We start from the raw sequence: 21,225 nt of genomic DNA, 5'->3' as shown, positions 1-21,225 counted from the left end.
TTGTCAGTTATATATAATCATATATAATCCCTCCAACATGTTCTGGGTCTGCCCCAGGAACTCTTACCAGTTGAATGTGCCCAGAAAACCTCTTACGGATGGCACCCAGGAGGTATCCTTATCAAAGCCTAAACAGCCTTAACTGTCACCTTTCGCACTGCCATACGGCAAGAGGTAACCCGGAGGTAATCAATCATGTCTTTCTGAGCTCTTGTGATTCCAAAGAACATTAAATACACACATAAGAATCATAATAATACCACATGACTCTCAGACCACATGACTCTCTGTCAGTCTCAGGAATTCGATTCATAGATCCAGCGCTGATTATGCAGTATGACATGAAATCAGGACTACCTGTCAGTCCATATTATTATTATATATTACATATTTAAAATGTTATATATATATATATGATTGATTGTATGTGTCATCCAATCATATATACTCATACTATTTATTTATTTTCTTGGAATACGGAAGAATGTATGTTTGTTTTTAGCCTAACTTCTTCCTTTCGTTATACAAGCATGGGTGCAGAAGGTAGAAGCACATAAAAGGGATGAAAGGGGAGGGAAAATATGGCACCACCCAAAGTGTCAAGTGCTGTGACTGATCTACCTTTGGCTTGTATGCAGTCGTGAGCATGGACATCTCAACGTTCTGTCCTCGGACCGGTTTGGGCTGGCGAGGTGCAGGAGGCCTGGGGGATTTCTGGTTGTTGCGGCACACGCAAATAAAAAAGAAGAGTAAGGCGATGGCTAACGGGATCGCCACACTGGGAACCAGGATGTACAAGATCTCCATGTTGCTGCCACCAGACTTGTCTTTATGGTCTGTAGAGATAGATGGAGAAAGTGAAAACATCAGCTTATTGTATGACTGGGCAATAAAACGTGATGAAGACAATCCAGTCTCTTACCACAGACAGGTATGTCACAGAGCTCCATACGGACACCCTCGTCCAGCGTGAGGCACCAGGGGGCCTCGAGTTTATTCCCAGGGTTACGGCAGTATGAGTGTCCTCCGTTCAGCTCCGGGTAGCGGACGGCCAGGTAAGTGTGGCTGTGAGGATACTGCGAGTTCCACGGCTGACACTGGCGGCCTGACTTGGTCATACTGACTGTCCCTCTGTAGTCCGCCCCGCTGTTGTTGTAACACTTGTGATCTAAAGGAAAGAAGGACGTGGTTGGTTAGGACTGACAGAGAGTCTACACGTTTGATTACTTTTTTTATATTAACTTTTAAGCAGACTACCACAAGATCTGTGTCCTATTTTTACCAACCACAGACAACTAAACTTTCACAAGAATGTCTTTGACAAACTCCAGCTGCTCAGTGGGCCTGCGCTCGCCAAGTCCTAATCAACCCCCTGCAAGGCAACCTTAAATTTCTTTCCTTTAGTCATCACCATTTTCTTTCACACGTGTGCGCGCGCGCACATACACACACACTTCACTGGATAATTTCCTAGACACTAATAAAAAGCTGATTTCTAGTCATTCTCCTAACAGTTTGTTTGTGTGTATGAGTGTATTGAGGTTTTCTTTTAGAAATATTTGTTATTATGGCATATTATTACAATGAGACATGTCTGATTGCAGAAATACAGCAAACCATTTTCCAAAGGGCACTTTTTTTTTTATAGTTTCCTAAATTAAAGCCAAACGGGGTATTTTAATTCATATATGTAAACAGTGAAAATTAACTTTGAAAGATGAAACTATGACTTATCTCAAGTAAAATAAACTTGCTAGAAATGGAAAATGTGTTGCAGGGAACATTTACTCTCTCCTTTGTTAAAGTGTTAAATCTGAAATGTGTTGGACGGATTCAAAAAATCTTTGTTGTGAAAGGGTCAGTATGAATTCTTACATCATGTTTTCTACTCTGCATTTAAATTTGAAATTTGATTTGAGCTGCCATGATCCATAAGAAATTGTCAACTATTTTGATAATCAATTAATTGAATAAGACAAGTTTCAAGCATGCCTGTCTATTCCACAGATGACAGTAAAATAAATATCTTTTGTTTTTGAACATGCTGTTGGACAAAAATAGCAATTTGAAGGTGTTTCTTTGGGCTCTGGGAAGTTGTGATGGATGTGTTTTTCTCTACTTCTTGGCATTTAAATGACTATATAATTTCTAAATAATTAAAACACGAGGAGATTAATCTACAATAATAAAAACTGTAGTTGCAAGCGAAAGTTTAATCACACTTTACCAATTGTTTCAATATTGCAGTGTGGGTGACCCAACTAATAAGCAGAGTTATCTAAACAGCTCCTGTTAGCACTTACATACAGTTTACAATACGGCCCAAAGGGATTCCTCTAATAATTAGTTCTATTAGCAGTGATGATAATAATAATAATAATAATAATAATAATAACAATAATAATAATAATGATGCAATAAGCAGTTGACCATGTCTTACTCTTGTTTATGGGCTCAGCCATGGGGATGCCAATCCTCAGACAGTTGGCAGCCTCGGGGCTGTCAGAGGCGGCCAGGTCATCACAGTTGGGCAGCTTCAGTCTCTTCAGGATGATGGGGTTTGAGCGGGCGATGATGTACTCTGTCTTACACAAGTCGTTCTCCAGGATCTCACACTCGTCCTTACACAGGTCTCGAGGTTTGTCGGTTCCAGAGCTGCGGTCACACGTCGGGAAGGCAAAGTGGCAGAGAGAAGGGATGGCAAACTGGGAGCAACGATCAGACAAATGGTTTGACGTCCCGATCATGGTGAAGGCCGCTGGAAGGAGAAGAGACAAAGAGTAATCATATAATAGAGATTTATTTCAAACAACACAGTCTGGCATTAATTCATCAATAATTTGGCATTTATATGAAGGTTGTTGTTTAAGCGATAGGACACTGAAAAAAATAAATTATTTCATACATTATTCTCTTCTTTCTTTCATTAAAAAGACAAAAAAAGACGAGGGTTTAAAACATTTCTTTGCCTATGCTGCTAACTTTTGAGCATCTAAACACATGGAAGATCAAAGAGAGAGACTGACAATGAAAGCTGTAGCTGTTAATGTATGATTTATGGTCATACTGTACAGTTATTGTAAACATATGCGTTTCTTTGGCTGTGATTATCAGTAAAGCAGCTCTGTGGGGGGTGAGGAAGAAGACAAGCCATTAGAATGTGGATAACTTCAGTTGGCTGTTATCCAAATGCTCCTACAGCACATGTTGCGCGAGTAAAATGAAGATTTGAAAATCAAGATAGTGAATGGCTACTGAATGTGGATGTCCGGGATATGAAATGTTTGATTTACACTCCAGCTGTGGGCTCATTATGACGCTGTGGCTTCATAAATCTTAATTATCACTCGTACTTGATGTTTCCGATTAGAGTCGCAATTCAGGGCCTCTTTGTCCCTGAAGTGCTCAGGGGAGACGCTGACAGCTGCATGGATGTAATCAATAACATCCACATTAAACTGACCTCTAAGGACATGTGCATGCAAACACACACACACACACAAAAGCACAGAAGCAGAGACACGGACATGTATGAAACAGTATGTGGGCCATTTGTGCTCCGAACAGAGCGGTGACCCTGCTGAACTTCCTTTGAACCCCGTAAGAAACGTCCTGTTTTCTTCCTACAACACAGTATCAATTAAGGTTCTCGATTTAAACAGTCTTTATTCACAGGAGGTTTTCATTGATTTAGTCGAGGCAGAGAAGGCAGCTTTACAAAGGCGCTGTATCAGCTCCGGGTACTGAAGAAATACAGTATGTGAGCAGGGTTTGGCTCGTCAACACAGAATTGCTAAGTGGTGGTTGAACTAGTGAACTCGCTGGATGAAAGCAAGCTGTCAGGTTTTCCCGGGCCGACAGACACAAGAGAGGGAACAATGCGTTTATCCTTAAAAACAATGTAAGGCCTTGCTGATCTGGCAGCATTCAATATACGTAGATGTATGCAATTGTAACTTAATGTATAGATGTTTTTTGAAGTGAGGTTGCATGAGGTACTTATCTAAAGACAGTATTTTACATGCAGTAGGTGTTAGTCAGCATGACTGGGTTTGACATGAAAGCTACGCAATGCACTGCTGAGGACAGGAGCAGACACCTAAAACAAGAATATTTTCACTGCTTGACTTTAATGTCAGACAGAGATTTACACTTGGAAAATGTTATATCGCTCTCTTTACAGCCAGACTTTATTTAGAAAAACAGTGATTTCACTTTGCGAAACACAGGAGCTGCTGGTCTACTGCTGCCTTACACAGTTACTTTGTTTACTTTATCTTGTGACTTTGGCATTTAAAAGGGATAGTTCAGATTGACCAAAGTCATACATTAACGCAAACTAACTGATCGAAGCAGCAGAAGGCCAGCAGCTTCCATGTTCAGCGAGCTGAAGTGACTTTTTCTTAATCGAGTGGGGTGGCTTTGAACTGAGGCCAGTAACGGCTTCCCCGATGGAATCTGCTGTCTGACAGAAAGGCAAAGCAGAAAATACTCTCAATATAGTCTACACTTAAACTGATACAGATTTTTTTTAGGTGGAAAAATTACGTTTTGTTGCAGACCTCCATCCACATAAGCTTCCGTATTGGACTCCAGCCTGCTTCTTCAAACTGGGGGTATGCTGACTGACATATACCGCATGTATCACACTGACTATGGATAAGTACTCTACTCCATACAACCCCACTTCAAAAAACCTGAACCATCCCTTTGAGTGAATCTTCACCAAAAGCTTTATAAAATGTATGGTATAAATGAATGCCATCTACTGTAAAAATGTAAGTATATGTAGACCTTTCTTAAGATTCTACGGTGTGAACAAAATTGTTTTTCTGCAGTCAAACCCACCTCTACACATCACCTGTTTCTCACCTGTTATCTGGGTCTCGATCTCACCCTGCATCTGCAATGAGTCAACGAAGATGCTGCGGTTACCGATGAAGCGGGCGCAGGCTATACCTCTGTATGGTTGGCAGAATCCCTCGTCATCAATATCATCCCTGACACACAGAAACATAGACACAGAGACAGAGGAAAGAGTGTAGAGAGAGTTACAGTTTATTTAAAGAGTTTCCCAACAGTTAAAACACATATACAGTACATTTTTGATCTTTGTGCAACAGAACTAGATGAAAATGTAAAAAGTAAAATATAAAAATATGTGTTTGTGCTCAAGCCTTTACATACCAGAGTTATGTATTGTGCTACAATGCACATGTTTTCATTCCTTAATGTTCTTCTTTGTACTCTCTTATTATTCTCTATGCTATATATCAGAGAGTGTGTAAGGTATCACAATTTACCCTCAGGGATCAATAAAGCACTTTAGATCTGATCTGATGACTTTTGCAGAGAGCATTACAGAAGCCCAAATGTAATGCAATACATACAACTTCCACTAGAGGGCAGTCTATGTTTGAATATTACACAGGACCAACAAGTTGCACTTCAGTGGAAGAATGGGACTGTTTCTTCTTGCTGGTCCTAAACCAAAAAAGAGGTCTCCCTTTGCTTGGCTAAAGATAAATCATATGCAAGTCAAAGGCAGATCTCTCTCTCTCTCTCTCTCTCTCTCTCGCTCTCTCTCTCTCTCTCTCTTTCTCACACACACACACACACACACACACACACACACACACACACACACCCCAATTCACAGCACAGATGTAAACCGCATTAGGAATTAATGTTTGGCTGTTTGACTTTATTCCTGTTTATGGCAGAGAGATGTCATCATAAGCCCTAATCTGAAACATATGTGTAGAGAGAGAGAGAGAGAGAAAGAGAAAGAGAGAGAGCGAGAGAGAGAGAGAGAGAGAGAGAGAGAGAGAGAGAGAGAGAGCGTGTTGATGACACTTTCACAACTTTTCCTTCCTTTGGTGACTATTGTTTTCTGTTCTCGCCCTTCTTTTCAAATCCATTTATCTCTGTCTCTCTTTCTTGTTCTGCACCAATCTCCCACCTTTCACATTCCACACACACACACACACACACACACACACACACACACACACACACACCCAAACCACACACACACACACACACACACACACACACACACACACACACACAAACCACATGCTGAGTAGCAGGCGATTTGCTCAGTGTGAGATCACTGTGTCATGTGCTTTAAATTGTGCCATATGGGGACTTTAAGACCAGGCATAACCCACAATATATAGGGGAGTGCATGATGCCACTGCGCATGCACGCACAAAACCAAGCAGAGAGGAGCCATATTGTAGCTAATGCCTGATTGAAAGTCCTCATGCTTCAGATGCTACTGGTTGAGTAATGGCAAACAGAAGCACTCCATTTGTTACTGACCAGACTGTGAAATTTGGAAAATACTTGATACATTCAATTATAAAGTGGACAGATGCTGTCATCGAAGTAATCAGGGTTTTCCACACATTCATTTATTTGTGGCAGGTCACCACAATCAAAACATCTGCCACCATAAATAGATTTTTTTCTTTTTTTGGAGTTGGGACGTTCATTAGGAGCACTATTGAAATATATATAACTGTTCGGTTATTGATTGCATCAAAATCTAAAAGCGCAAAGCACACTCTGGGTACAGATGGAGCAGCAGAATGTCTGGCACATTGATAATGAAACTTAAGTGTTAATTCTGCAGGGCCTAATAGTTTGTATTCATTACCAGTAGCCACTCTCTCACCTATTGATCTGATCTGAGCAGCTCTGAACAGATCGCCAGATCAATTATCCACCCCTGCGAGTCACAAACTGCTGCTGAGGAAAAAGAAACTCATGGAGAGCTCCACTGATTTGCAAAAATGTCCAAATTTAGAGAGGGGACACAGAATGATAAAAAAAAAGGGACATACGCGTATTTAAGAGGAGAAGAAAAAGTTGAAATGACAAATTAAAGTTTGCCATCACTCGCCATGTTGTCAGCTACCACCAAACATACACACTAATTTTGTGGGAAACACTGTTAATGATAACAAAAATACTCTTTGTATTCTGTATGTATTTTGATTCTGCCCTCTTAATATTATCATTGTGATTTACATCATTGTTTTCAAGTAAACTGAACAATATTCTACTTCATTTAAAACAAAAAATGTCTGATACCATTTTATAAGAACACACCGCTTCATCTCACTTTGTGTTTAACTGTAAAATAAATCCTCTTGAGGTTTAATGCATCATTATCATTCAACCATGCAAGGCTACGATTGTGAACGAGAGTCAGGTAGTTTACAAGGGATGTAACAACGTGTGAATTACACTAATTACTCTAAAACTGCACTTAAAAGCTTTAAAGATGCAACTAATAACAAGGTGACAATGACGCATGCACACAACACAAACACACACACATACTGTACATACGCAAATAAATGAACAATGAACAAACACACAGTCTTTGTAATGCCAAGTGTGTGTAAGTTTGGTGGGGTCATTAGGTTCCCTCTCTCTGAGGAGTGTTAAGTGACTGAAGGGCCAAGGTCAGCTCTCTCGCTCTACCCCTGTCTGTACAGATCTAAATGGGCTTTCCAGACATGGACACACACAAACACACACACACACACACACACACACACACACACAGAACTACACAGCAGTGGCCTGCATACTGCCGATTCCATGGAGATATGGTAACATTACATTTACTGCTTAACACAGGTTCAAGCAGATTTTATCCTTGCGATATGTAATTTCCTACTAAATGCGGAAATCAGTAATAATGAGTTCATGTTGCGGTGTGCCTGCAGACGGCTTAGCACCCCTTCATCAAGCCACAACTCACAAACTGCTACATCTTCAGATATTTTTCCTTTGGCAAAGAGCTTCATCTCTTTAGGTGAAAATCATATTTGGCATTGACGCTGTAAGAGGAGTCTTTAAAGAAAAAAGCTGCCACTGAAAAGTTTTGAGGCAATTTGAGAGATCGATGATTGATTGGGCTGCAATGAATGAAATGAAGCAGAATATGAAAAGGCAGAGCATGAGAGAAAACACACACACACAGGATACAAAGTGAGGCCTGGAGTGTGTCCAGGCGGCCGAGAGGTTAGTCTGGTTGTGCGTCACAGGAGGATAGCGGACACACACATCCACACAAACGTCAAGCCACACACAGACAAGTAAATGACAAGGGAGAGAAGACGATCCGCCACAATGCAGCCGGATCCCCGCAGGCAAATTACAACTCTGGCCAGTCAGAACGGCCTCGACCGAACCAGCTAAGCCCAAAGCAGAAATCGGCCCTTGCTGCTTTCTATATTTTAATTCCATTTCACTCAAGTCGACTCAGATTGAAAACCATGTCTAAGAGGCATGTTAAAGTGTCTGTATCCTGTCCAGTACAGCAGAAATGACTTATGTCCAAAGAGAGTAGTGGGTAGGAAAGACACATCTACAGTAACATAATTGCTGTGAGACATTTGAGGTTTTCCAAAAACCTTGCTCAAGTTTTGTTTTTGTGTATCCGTTTGTTTCTGTGTGTGTTTGTGTGTGTAAGCTATCCCAGGCAGGCAGAGCCAAGTGCGGTTGCTATTTTGTGTAAACAGTGGATGGCTGTTCAGGCCTTTTATTTTACACACCAACGCCACGGGCCCTCTGTGTAATGTTTTATAATAGTTAATTACAAGGAGAGGCTTTTCCCTCCGAGACCCGATATATAATCCAGATCTAAACAGAAAGGCGAGCCTCACCGCAGAACTTAAACAAGGTATCGAGGACATTGATTCATTGTCCAATTACATTTTTTCCAACCTCATTATTTATTCAGAGAAGCGCTTGCTAAGCAGCCATGCTCTTTTTCCAGCACCACCCTGATTCACATCCATATGGTTGCATACATTCACACCTGGGTGGTGCCAGCGCAGTAAGAACCAGACTGCAGCTCCAGCGCTGGAGACACTTTCAATGCAAGCTGTTTGGAGGAGATGAAAGAGTAAGCAAGCCAGCAGGAAAAGTAAAATATAAATGCTTTAATGTGACTTTAACCCTTTGAAACCTGGATGAACATCAGTTTTCTTGTGCTGCATTCAGATGACTTTCACAAGCTGTATGACCCTGGAAACAAGACACTAGCAAAAGGTGACAAGAAAATGACCTAAAAATTTGTTATGAAAAAGAGGGGAGAATGATTAGATAATGATCAAAAAATAGGGAAAAAATTCCAGATTATAATAATTTTATAATTAAAATTATGTGACAAAATGTGATATAGTATATCATATTATATATATATATATATATATATATATATATATATATATATGTGTATATATATATATATATATATACACATACATATATTGATCTTCAGCACTTTTTAGGTCACCTTTATTCTTTTTTTTCTAACCATTTTTATGGATTTTTTTTCAGGTTATTTTCTTGTAACCTTTTCACAAATTTCTCACTGATATTTGGGCAGATCTTGTTAAGTTGCTTGTTGCCATTTCCACATGCTTTTAAAAGAAATCAAACCAATTGGCTCAGGTTTTAAAGGGTTTAACTCAGGTTTTCCTGATTTGATAACTTTAAAGAAAGTCAAAAAGACAAGTTAGGGAACATCTGAATACTATCCATCCCACCAGAGATGCACATAAATACAAGATCTATAAAATTTTCCTTTGATTCATGTGGGTGTTGATGGAGAATAGAAAAAGGCCTGAATCAACCCAAAGATAATAAAAACCTAGATAATATAAAAATTAGAAAAAGTGAAATATATCTGCAAGGTACCGACAGCACAGTATTTAGTTATCTGTAGGCCTTAAACTCACACAAAACAGCTGTATAAACACTAGCTTGTATATTGCCTTATTTACTTATCATATACACACATGGGCATGGGCACAAAAAAGAGGCTAAGATGGTCAACTGATAACCCAGACACTAATGACAGGACGAAGCAGGCTGATTTGAGTGTGTTTTGACTGCAACACTGAGACATAACTGAACATTTGAAGATAGCTCTATGTTAACAGTGTTGTAGTTCTCAAGATCAGCTTTGGTCTTACGGCCACGTTTTGAAGGTCTTGGTCTCAGTTTTACTCAGTCTTGTCTCGGTCTCAGACAGAGAGGACTCTGGATTCTATTTCAAGTCATGACCACTACTGTGGGGATATCACTAAATCCTGTTTGAGTGTTGAATTAAGGGGTAAATTTGATTTTATGGAAAATTCCCATACATAAAATTAACCCCTGCAATGTCTTTTGATGATTTTATCAAGACATGTCTCAGGGTGCACTTCTACATACACACATATGTCAGCTACAGTAGGGCAATTACAAGAGAAGCATGCAGAGGAATCTTCATTTGTTTTCTGTGAGTGTTTTCATGGGAATGTGGATCTTTCAGCTCAATTTCAGGAGTGCCTATGGTTTGCATGTTCCACATTTTATCAGAAGTGTGTCATGCAGTGTGGGACTCACACTGGTCTGGTCTTGGTCATGACTTGGTTTTAGGTGGTCTTGACTGCAACACTGTTAAAGAAGTATTTCACTGCTGGAAAGATGATTTTTATTTTCATGAAACTGGACTGTCAATGCAGTAGAAAGATGTAAATACTTAAGAAATTGGTGCTACATGACCAGAGAAAGCAGAGAAAAACTACTGAGGCGTATGCTTTTGCTCAAGAGGTAGAAAACCTACAACTACCAGAAAGCATTGCGCCACACAGGACCAATAAACGCTCCCATTGCAAGCTTGCCAGTTTTGATAGAACAAGCATCATGGTGGCCAACTGATGAACAACAATCTCCAATTACAATTAAAGGGTAAGCTAAAATATGTTTCTGAAAACATTTTGGGCAAGAAATAGGCAATGCAGCAACAGGATCTTGGTTTGTATTTCATCAGCACTGCTTAGTTTTACAGATTTTAAGAGAGAGAAAGAGAGAAGGGCAGCTCTTTTTCTCTTTACACTTCTATTCTTTGTGTCCGTGGTGGCGCGCATATGAAAATGGGAATGTACAATCTGTAGTTCAAGCAGCAGCCTGAAAATAAGTTTACTGGGAAGTTTACCACAGTTCATTTACACATTCTACCCACACTGTAATAAAAGCTGGTTGAAAATCGGCAAAGTAGTCCTTTAACTAAAATACTTCTTTAATGTAGACACAGAAACAGACACTTCGACACACACTAGCTTAGAGAAAAGGTTTGAAGACTCTTGACAAATGAATCATTCACAGGAAAGGGAGAGTTTTCAGGGAAAGTGGAGGAGGTTGAATGTTGAGCCCACAAAAATGGATGATTCATTCAGAGTCGAACTCTACAGTTAATCATCCTCAAAAAGAAGCTCAATTTGGCAAAAAGACTGGATTCCTCTGAAAATCATAATCAATCAAAATGATGAGTCTCTCTTTTCTCACTATTTCTCTGCAGGGACTGTTAACGCTTCCCGACCCAACACCTTCCCTCGCTTTCTATCCATCCATCTGTCTCTCAACACAAGGCTCTCTCCTGCATATATGACTCTTTGAAACCTTCTGACCGCAAAAAAGGAAAGACAAAACTTCTACATAAAGAAAAAGTAGAAAGAGAACTCCACAAAGCATCAGCTTTGTGACAAAGTCTATGATTTGTTGGTTTATGCCAAAGCATCCACACTTAAAACAAAATGAGGCATCATTGTTAAACTTAAAGAATGCAGGTAAGAATTATCTGAAAGATGTTAAAGATACAGAGCACATTTCCTAAATAATTAAGCTATTTGCATCTTTAAAAGTAACTTAAAATACCTTCAACAACACCTTTAAAAGTGTGAAACATTACCATTACAGCGCATGCTCTGTGTATCCCAGAATAAACAAATTTTGTTTTCGGATTTCATTGTTGGGTTTATTCTTTGCTTCATGTTTTGAGGCTTTCTGCATGTAAACTGGGGTATTCCTCATCAAGAAGCTGTGGGCTGGGATGACGGGTTTGTGTTGAGTTTTGGGGTTAAAGGGATGTGAAACTCAACGCTCTTTGTTGGAGGGGATATAGAAAGGATGGGATTTTAAGGGTGAGGAAGCAAGGGGGTGGATCCCGATGACATTTTAGATTTCAGGGTTTGGTTTGCAGGAGCTGCTGTGGGTGCTGAGTGAAGAGGAGATGAGCTGCCGGCAAGAGGAGGCCACAAATGTTGGATCCTGATGGGGGATGCCCCTCAGCGTGTGCTATATGTGTTTTGATGTTTGAAACTGTGGTGACTTTAACTAACAATGAGCTAGGAGAGAATTTGGGAGTATGAGGGCACTATGCAATACTTAAATAAAATCAGGAAGTGTGGTTTTTCACAGGACCCTGCCAGTGGTTTTGCAAGTTTTAGCCCTAAAATAAAAATGCATGGGTGAAGTTGTACTGTATCATTTTGTTCATGATACCTACTGTGTTGTTTACTAATCATTTTACAAGATTTGTTGCTTTAGTCTGTTTTTAGGATGCTTTTCTAACATGTGGTCAGGAACAACAGATAGAAATTGGCTCTTTGAAACTGATCAGAATTTCCAAAAACAAAATGACCATAATGGCAAAATATACATGATGTAAAGGTAAGGTGATGTATAGCGCATTCGCTGAATGTGCAGAAACAATGGCATATTTTTGAGTACTTGATGTATCATTTTACTGTATGGTTATTTTGGATACTTTTTATATATTTTTTTGTGGTGAATATTTCCTGAGCTCAGTGTCTAAAAGAAAGACTTCACTATTGCGCCTTTTTCAGAGAGTATTTGTGAACATGTGTACGTTGTTAGATGGATTAGATGTGTGTGTTTACAGGGAAGGTGTCCAACAAAACAAATCAAAGACACTTGTAGGTCTGGAAAGGAGTGGATGGACATGGGAGGATGAGAGGAAGAAAACAAAAGACAATCGTGCGGTCCCTATCCTCACGAGACCACATTTCCTGCCTGGAAGTGAGTCTGCCACAGATCATAAAAAAAGACAATGAGCTAACAAAACCTGCTCAGCATTATTTAGCCTGCTTACAATTACAAAAGGCACCACAGAATTAGTTCTCAGCAAAACAAAAATACAACATGTTGCAAAAGATTTATCAGAAGTAATTCTAGTGAAATACACAGTGATATTTTGCAACAGCCAGCAATAACTGCGGCTTTGTGATTTGTACTGGTGTCCACTTCTAGACAATGTACTTTAATTATCATAGGAAAATTGCAGGCATGTGTGGTTGCAGTGTGCAATGATCTCTCGCTGATAGAGAGCCAAAATGGCCACCAGAGGCTGAGGTTGACTGGGGTCTGTGGCTGCCAGTGGCCCGTGACCGCACTGGGAATGAACAGCGAGCGAGGGCAACTAGGCACTGCATCAGGATACAATGGAGAAAGAACAAGCCCTCCTGGGTCCTCGTGTTACTACTGCTCACCGACTGCAACAATAGAGGCTTCTGTCAGAGAGGAGGATGGACAGATTCAAAGTGTACTGAAAGAGGAAGGAAGCAAGAAGGGATAAGAGATGATATTTAGAAGACATCATGGGTAGATTTAAACTTTTCTAATTTTTTGAAATCTTTTAAAATAAAACTTTTTTATCATGGCAGTATCTTTTTATTAACTTAATTTGTTAGTCTTCCTTGTTCTCAGTGTTATGCTTTCCCCACTGCATTAAAAAAAATCTGCTGCACTGATCTGTGTACTTTGCTTCAGGTAATGGTGAGAAGACATAAGTCTATCCAGGAAGTCCAGTTTACATACAACATACAACTACTATGAAAGCTTCACAGTTTAAACACTACACTACAAAGTATTATGACTAAATGAAAAGTTATCAAATCAGCAATTATTTGTCTTCTGGAGAATAACTACATATTTCAATGCGTTTTGGGGAGGCTGCGTTTGATGTCGTGCTGTTGTTGGTCTGAACACAGTCTGTAGTGGTGAAAAGGTGACAAAAATGCTTTGGTGGGGAAGTGATGCTTTAGTTAAAAGTGAGAAGCTGGCCACCAATGTTGTTATACATTGATATGTAGTTGAATTTAGGTAAAGATGTCAGGTGACCAAATTTTAATGTCAGGACAACAGCTAATGCCAACATCAATTTGATGTACAAAACTGACTACAAATGATGTTGGTTTTAAGTTGTGTTAGGGGTGGCTATGGCTCAGAGGTAGAGACGACCTGTCTACTTATCGAAAGATCGGCAGTTTGATCCCCGGATCCTCCAGTTTACATGTCATAACATTCTTGGGTAAGATACAATATTGCTCTTGATGGCTCTGCCATGTGATTGCCACGTGTGTGATTGTTTATGAATGTTTAGCTGTGTAACTGGCACCTTGTATGGTAGCCTCGGCAACCAGTGTTTCTGAATGTGCGTGTGAATGGAAAGTGCAAGTCCAAGTCTTTTCATTCAAAATCCAACATCGTCTAACTGCCAACATTATCTTGACATTGAATATGAAGATTTAGTCAGAGGGAATGGAGAATGAAACCTCTGCAAGACGTCATAATATTTACACACAACTAATCCTAACATCAATAGACATTTAAAATACTATCAACACAATTTTCATTCCATCCAAAATTCAACTTTTGTCCAATGTAGGAGTCCAACATCTTTCTGATGTCCTATTGACGTCCAGTGCCAGCTGGTCAGTCTAAGTGAAACATGCATTAGTTTGAAAGTTTATCAGGTGCCAAACAGCCCAAAACAGTTTAGAACACAACGAGGAAGAATTCTACTGCTCTGGAAAGTTACCACGGCTGGTTCAGAGTGTTTGCAGGACAATCCTGTGATTTTCTTTATTTGGTCTGAACATGGTTTACAGTCACGGTGGCTCTCTCTGCCCATGCTAAATGACTGTTCTTGTATCTATTTCAAACAAGATATTGTTCTTGCATCACTTCCTGTGAGTCTGAGGCATTTTCTCAGAGAAGATGGAGCAGACATGGGTTTGTTCAAAAAGTAAATGCTAAATTTTTTATGAAACTGATTGTGGTTGAAATGCTTGATCGAGATATAAAGTAAGCATACTGTATATTAATGTTGGCATTTCACTGAGTGTAACTTTAATGCTAATCTTAACGAAACAGTAGAATGCCTTCAAGATATAGATTCTGTCGCTGTACTCTGTTGAAGTATTTGTTGTACGGCCCTATCTTTCATGACTGCGGATACTACTAAAGAGTTTTAATAACAGGGTTAACACATACTCGGTGAGTCGACATGCAGGGAAGTACCCTACATCAATCCCATCACTCCTCACAACGCCCCTGACCTGGTGACATCACTTCCCCACGAGAACTGCAGATATCGGAGGTGAGGGGGGAGGGTTTGGGGAGTAGGGGCGTCAATTAGCAGGATAAGGGGGGCAACGTGTCTTTTAAAACCTAACATAAACCCAGTGGTGTTTAGACAGACACATACACACACAAACAATGGAGCACAGGGGTTACACAGTGAAATCCATTGCTAAAGAGGTGAATTAGAGGAGGAGGAGGGTGGGAGGGTTTTGCTTGACAAATAACTGACCCACTGGGTGTAGAGGTCCCTGGAAAGAAATAACAGACTGAAGCATAAAAAAACAATAAACTGAAAGTAAAAAAAAATGTAGGAGAAAGAGGAGGGAGTGAAAAGTTAAGTCAGAGAGAAAAACTGAGAGGAAGAGAGATTGAGAGATAATTGAGGAAAAGAAAGTTGAGGACTGGAAATAGTTAGGAGCTCTGGGCATTACGTCCAACTCATGTTGAACAATGTCATATGTGTGCAGCCCCAAAAACGTTGTTATGCAAAAAAAATTATTGATCAAGTTCATCATGCCTCAGTTAGGCAGGGTTCAATTGGATATGAAAAATACTTTGATTTTAAATGCTGACAAAGGAGTGTCACAAATGTAGCGGTTTTTGATTTATTTTTATACAACTTTTGTTCCCCCCTGGAGCAGTATTACAAACTCCAAGCTTGTTTTCCATTTTTTTGTGGCTGTAAAAATTCCTGCCTTTAGTTTTTCTTATTAGCATTCCTTGAATTGACTCCAGGCTGCCTTGAAACATCCGTGTGGAAATAATAATAACAGGAAAAGCAAAGAAAGCACTAAAGAAAGAACATGGGAAAGAGATAGCCGAGAGCGAAGCTACTTCTTCTGTGATTTAGACAGCATGTAACCCCCCCAGCCCCACACACGCAGACACACACCCACGCTCACACACTTTCCTGCATGATTTACGACAGCTTATTGCCTAGATCACAGATCCCAATCTGAACACACAAAGGCAGACACTTAAAAAAGACAGGAGGACACATGTTTTGGCTGACTGGCTACTGACAGTACTGAAAGGACAAGAATGCACATGTTTCAACACAAGCTGGGTTTTCTGAGGAAAGTAGAATAATCCTTGATGAGAGCGATTAAGAGTCACTAAAGGCATTCATTGTGGGGAAGGAAAACACTGTCGCACGATGGAGCCCATAAATAATCCCTCTTTACACATACTGCTGTCAAAGGTGTCTGTAGGACACAGAAAACAAACAAAAAGGGATCAAGTCTGATTAAGGGATATCCATCTCAACACATTCACAGAAACTTTGTAAATAAAAGATGACAATATGCTCATATGTCTTTGTCCGATGATCAAATTTCGGCTATGTCAAAGTATTAGTGGAAAACTTTGATGCCGGTGGGTGAATTTCACGGCTGTCATGAATTCATCCATTGTCAGCAGCCTCATCATACCAGAATGAAATGCAGCTGCAACTTACCAATGACTTATACACTAGCTAGTCTTTTTCACATTAAACCCACATCCGACATTCAGAGAATTCAGCCGTGTTGTGTGAAGTTTCTGGGGAATTTGGGTAAGATAAGTTGCTTGATGAAGCTCAAACAGAAATGCCAAGCTTAAGGGATGTGGGCACAACAGAAAGGTAAATCAAAAAACTCAACACCCCATAGTGGAACTAAAGAGTCCTAGAGACAAGGCTCTGGATCTTCCAATAAAAGATAATTTACAGGCTCCTGCACTCTTAAAAACAAAGGGGGCTAACTGGCACATTATTCAGTTGTAACAAGGACCTGACATACACTCTCAGAGTTGTCACCGCTATTTACAACACAGACTATAAGTATGTGTTTATGTTAAAGCTGCTCTTCTGTGTATTCATTGACTTCCTGCCTAGAATCGTCTCAGAGTGGAAAAACTGCTGTAAAGTGATTGCAGGAAAGGAAAAGAAATACAACAGAGGGATGATGATGCAAACTGTGAACTGAAATTACCACCCTGCAGTTGTATGTCTCCAAAAACCAGTCCAGTTGCAGATACAGTTTACATCCAGATGCACATGAAGCCATGACAGTTGCTTCAAATATGGATGTTTCTCTAAAGAAGCTACAAATTCTAAAACATGAATGCTTCACACAACATACTCAATCTGGCTGCATAGAGGTTCTATACAGTCAGCACAAGGTGGACAACCGAGATTAGTGTCACCAACTAAGTATCTGACCAAACGTCTGTCCCTCTGCTGCTGAGTTATGGCATAGAATAATGGCCCACAGGGTGCTTTTGCAGAACAATATGTCACAGTGAAGTTGACCTTTTGGATATAAAATGTCCTCATTTAATCATTTTATAAAATTAGACATTCATGTGATATTTTGTCATCATTAGCATATGAATGAAGTATTGACCAACACAAGTTTTTTAAGATCACTTTGACCTTTGACCACCAGATCATTTAATCATTTCCCTATTGAGTCAAAGTGAAGGTTTGTGCCAAATTTGAAGAAATTCCCTCATGGTCTTCTTAAAAAAATCACACTCACAAAAATGAGATGGACGCAAGGTCACAGTGACCTTAAACGTCAACCACCAAATCTAACCAGTTCACCCTTGAGTCCTAGTGGACGTTTGTGCCAAATTTAAGGACATTCCCTCAAGGTGTTCTTGAAATATTGCATTTACAAGAATGGGGTGATGCATGGATGTATGGATGGATGGAGAACCCAAGAACGTAATGCTTCCAGCCACGGCTGTCGCAGGCGCGGAGGCAAAAAAATTTTATGCCATCATTATATCGGCCTGTTGACGTGTTTGATTGACAATGGGTCTTTGACTGGGAAAAAAACAAACGAAACAAACGAAACTAACTAAACTCCTTTTGTTTAGCTTTTTAAGGTTTCTTATGCTACAAACTTCTGGTACTTGACAGAAGTACCTGGCAGAAGTACTTGGCAGTTTGTTTGAAGCTTGAAGTTCTTTCTCGTGTAAACACGGTGGGAAATAAAAAAAATATTATATTCAAGTATAACATTAACACACACACACACACACACACACACACACACACACACACACACACACACACACACACACACACACACACCATCTCCCCTTCAATGCACTCTGTCTCGTTGCCATCATTTGATCTGTCCTCTGGTTGGCCGTGTGGCGTGGCGCACAAAGTGCAGGACCTTTAACCAGGATTCACATCCAGAGTCCTGTCTTAGGTGTATTAAATGTCTGTCTATATTATGTAATCAGTGTTTATCCCATTTTTATTGTTAAATTTTTATAACCAATCTTCATTTGAGCTGTTCAGTTTGGTTTGAACTTGATATCCAAATGTGTTGCTGGTGAAATCTTTCTTTAAAGAAAAGCTGGGAACTAAATTTAGATTACTGACTTGCTATATGCTTCCACAACCCAAAATGTCCTCTAGTCATACTGTATGCATGCTGTTTGGTAGGCCATGATCAACACATCAAACTGCATTGATCCTGTTAAGCTCTATAAATTGTTCAACATCCCCTGCCTCAGACACACAGGATACAAAAGCCTCTATATATACCTGGAAATACACTCAGTACACTGTGCCTCCCTCTGTTTCTCTCACACTCCTGACATCACCATTAAAGGCAAAGAAAGAACACTTTCTGTGTGCATGTATGTGTGTGTTCTTTTTCTATGCAGGAGTGTGTGTGAGTATGTATGTGTTCATGGGAGGTTTGGGGCAAAGTTCAGGGAAACCCCACAAACCCCATCTAGGCCTTCAGGGAGAAACCCTGAATCACACACACATACACACACTTTCTTACCAGACCTGACCTTGACCAGACCTGCCAACAGGATCACCAACAGACAGACACAGGGGATTCTGGGAAACAGGAAACAGGAAGTGGGCCCTGTCCAAGCTGAGTGTGAAAGCCTTGTTCATAATGAGTTGTGTATGAAACTTGCGGTGTGCGGTAAAGTGTGTAAACACAGACTTACACCCATACTAATGCCTAATAATGTAAATTGCTTAAATGGTTTAAGCCGACTACAAATCATGACAGTCTCCACGAGTGTGTGTGTCCACATGTGTCCGCCTGTATGTGTGTGGAGCCGCCCGAACTGTTCAGCATTTAGCAGAGAGGCATCCAGGCTTGTGGGAGGGGGCTGCAGTGGGATCTCTGGTTTCAAACAGTGTCAGTGCCCTGGGACCAGGCCGTGTCAAAGGGCCTGTCCCCAATGAGCCATATTAGGGCCCTGATCCCCAATCAATCAGCACTGCACTAAAAAGAATCCACAACAAGACGGCAATTAAGACCCACCAAGGGCTTAACTAAACACGTGTGAGAGATAGGGTTTGTAAGAGTAACTGCGTGTGCACTTCTTTGTGTTTTATGTAGAACTGCAAGTGTGCATATGTGTGACTGCGTGTGGGTAAAAGCCTTTGGAGACAGAAGGGAGAAAAAAAAAAGCCCCAGTCTACTCCGGACGTGCAAAGTAACAGAGGACAGAGGTGAGGAAAGTCTCAGTAGACCATCTTTGTTTTCACTTGTGTATCAGTGAATGTAAAACACTGACAGAATGCCCTTTTTACCTTTTGCCAAGAAGGTTTAATCCATTTTCCATGTTTGGCAGTCAACAGGAATGCTAAGCAATTTGGGAAGACTAAAACAGTTATTGCTGTTGGTTAAACTACGGGTTGAGAAAGCTCCACTGGTGCAGAGCCTGTTGTTGGCAGGTCCGAGTAGTGTCTGAGAGTTCCAGAATTAAATATATTTTCTTTAACTGGATCCCAAATTGAAACAAGTTTAGCAAAACCCCCCTGCGTTGGTCTGATGTAGAGTGCTGAAGTGGATCAGTATGTGGCAGAGGAGTAGTGCATCCAAAAATTGAGTGGGCCTGTCATCCCCTCAGTCTGAATGGGTACGATGCTTGTGGTGCAGAGCAAATCATCATCAATCCTGGCCAGCATCTGAGAACCACAGCAGTGTTGACACTGGCACTGAGGTGAGGAGAAGTGAAACCAAAATCCAAAGTTTCTCAATACAGCGCACACAAATTCACAGACTGAGCTAAGAGCCTATTGTGACTAAAACAGCACACACTGTACGCTGAGAGCAGCATAGCAAAATGAGAGGAGAGATGGGTTTTTAAGTGGTGGACCTGCCTGTAACCTGCACATTGCTTTCGCTAAAGCAGGGCTATCCAAGGTTGTTTTTTTTTTTTTTTTTTTTTTTTAATGGGGATCAGATTAGACAATGTGAAAACACCTGGCATCAACTGGTTACTTACAAAAACAACAACAACAAAAAAAAAAACACACAAGCAAATGAGACAGCTGCAATTGTTTCATCTCGTAGTGCAAAAGATCATCAAATTCTAATCAGTTCATTCCTGAGTTCAAAAGGATGTTTGTGCCAAATTTGAGGAAATTCCCTAAAGGCCTTTTTCAGATATCGCATTCATAAGAAGGAGGTGGACACAAGGTCTCAGTGACCTTGACCTTTTACTTATAACAAAACAAAGTCTAATCAGTTAATCCTTGACTCAGAGTGGACGTTTGTGCCAATTTAAAAAAAAGAGACCCTTAGGATGTTGTTGAGATATCACATTTACAAGAATTAGACAGACAGATGGACAACCTGAAAACATAATGCCTTTGGCTTCAGCTATCACCAGCGCAGAGGAATATATATATGTAAGTATTTAACTTCTCTCTCCCCCTCCATGCCAAGTCTCTCCTCTGTGCCGCAGCTGCTTGAATCACAAAGTAGTTGTAAAGTCAAGAGCACTCACTCTGCAGCAAAATTCGACTGCTCGACTTGAAGTAATCTCAGTTGACAGAGGAGTCTCCAACTGATGATTCAAATCTCCGACTTTAAAGGGGCAGCCCCAGAAACGAGGTTCCTTCTCATCTAACTTTCAGTCAGAGAGTATTTTCTAAATCATCAAAGTATTTCTACAAAGAGCGATCAGGGAGAAATGAGAGAAAATAATTAGTTTTTCTAGTGAAATCAT

General features: G+C 40.3%; 1 protein-coding gene across 1 annotated transcript in view; it reads right to left on the bottom strand.

Moving 5' to 3' along the window:
- ror1 (receptor tyrosine kinase-like orphan receptor 1) overlaps positions 1-21,225 on the bottom strand; it is a 149,580-nt gene that overhangs the window by 8,205 nt on the left and 120,150 nt on the right. Inside the window, exons 5-8 of the mRNA XM_042484153.1 lie at positions 4,873-5,000; positions 2,441-2,758; positions 923-1,168; positions 622-836 (exon numbers count right to left, since the gene is read on the bottom strand). Of these exons, the coding sequence (XP_042340087.1) occupies positions 622-836; positions 923-1,168; positions 2,441-2,758; positions 4,873-5,000 (907 nt within the window). The remainder of the gene's footprint in view (positions 1-621; positions 837-922; positions 1,169-2,440; positions 2,759-4,872; positions 5,001-21,225) is intronic.

Source organism: Plectropomus leopardus, chromosome 3 (assembly GCF_008729295.1).
Source record: "Plectropomus leopardus isolate mb chromosome 3, YSFRI_Pleo_2.0, whole genome shotgun sequence".
Classification (NCBI taxonomy): domain Eukaryota; kingdom Metazoa; phylum Chordata; class Actinopteri; order Perciformes; family Serranidae; genus Plectropomus; species Plectropomus leopardus.
The sequence above is the reverse complement of the archived record's forward strand: the minus strand, read 5'-3'. Positions and strand labels throughout refer to the sequence as shown.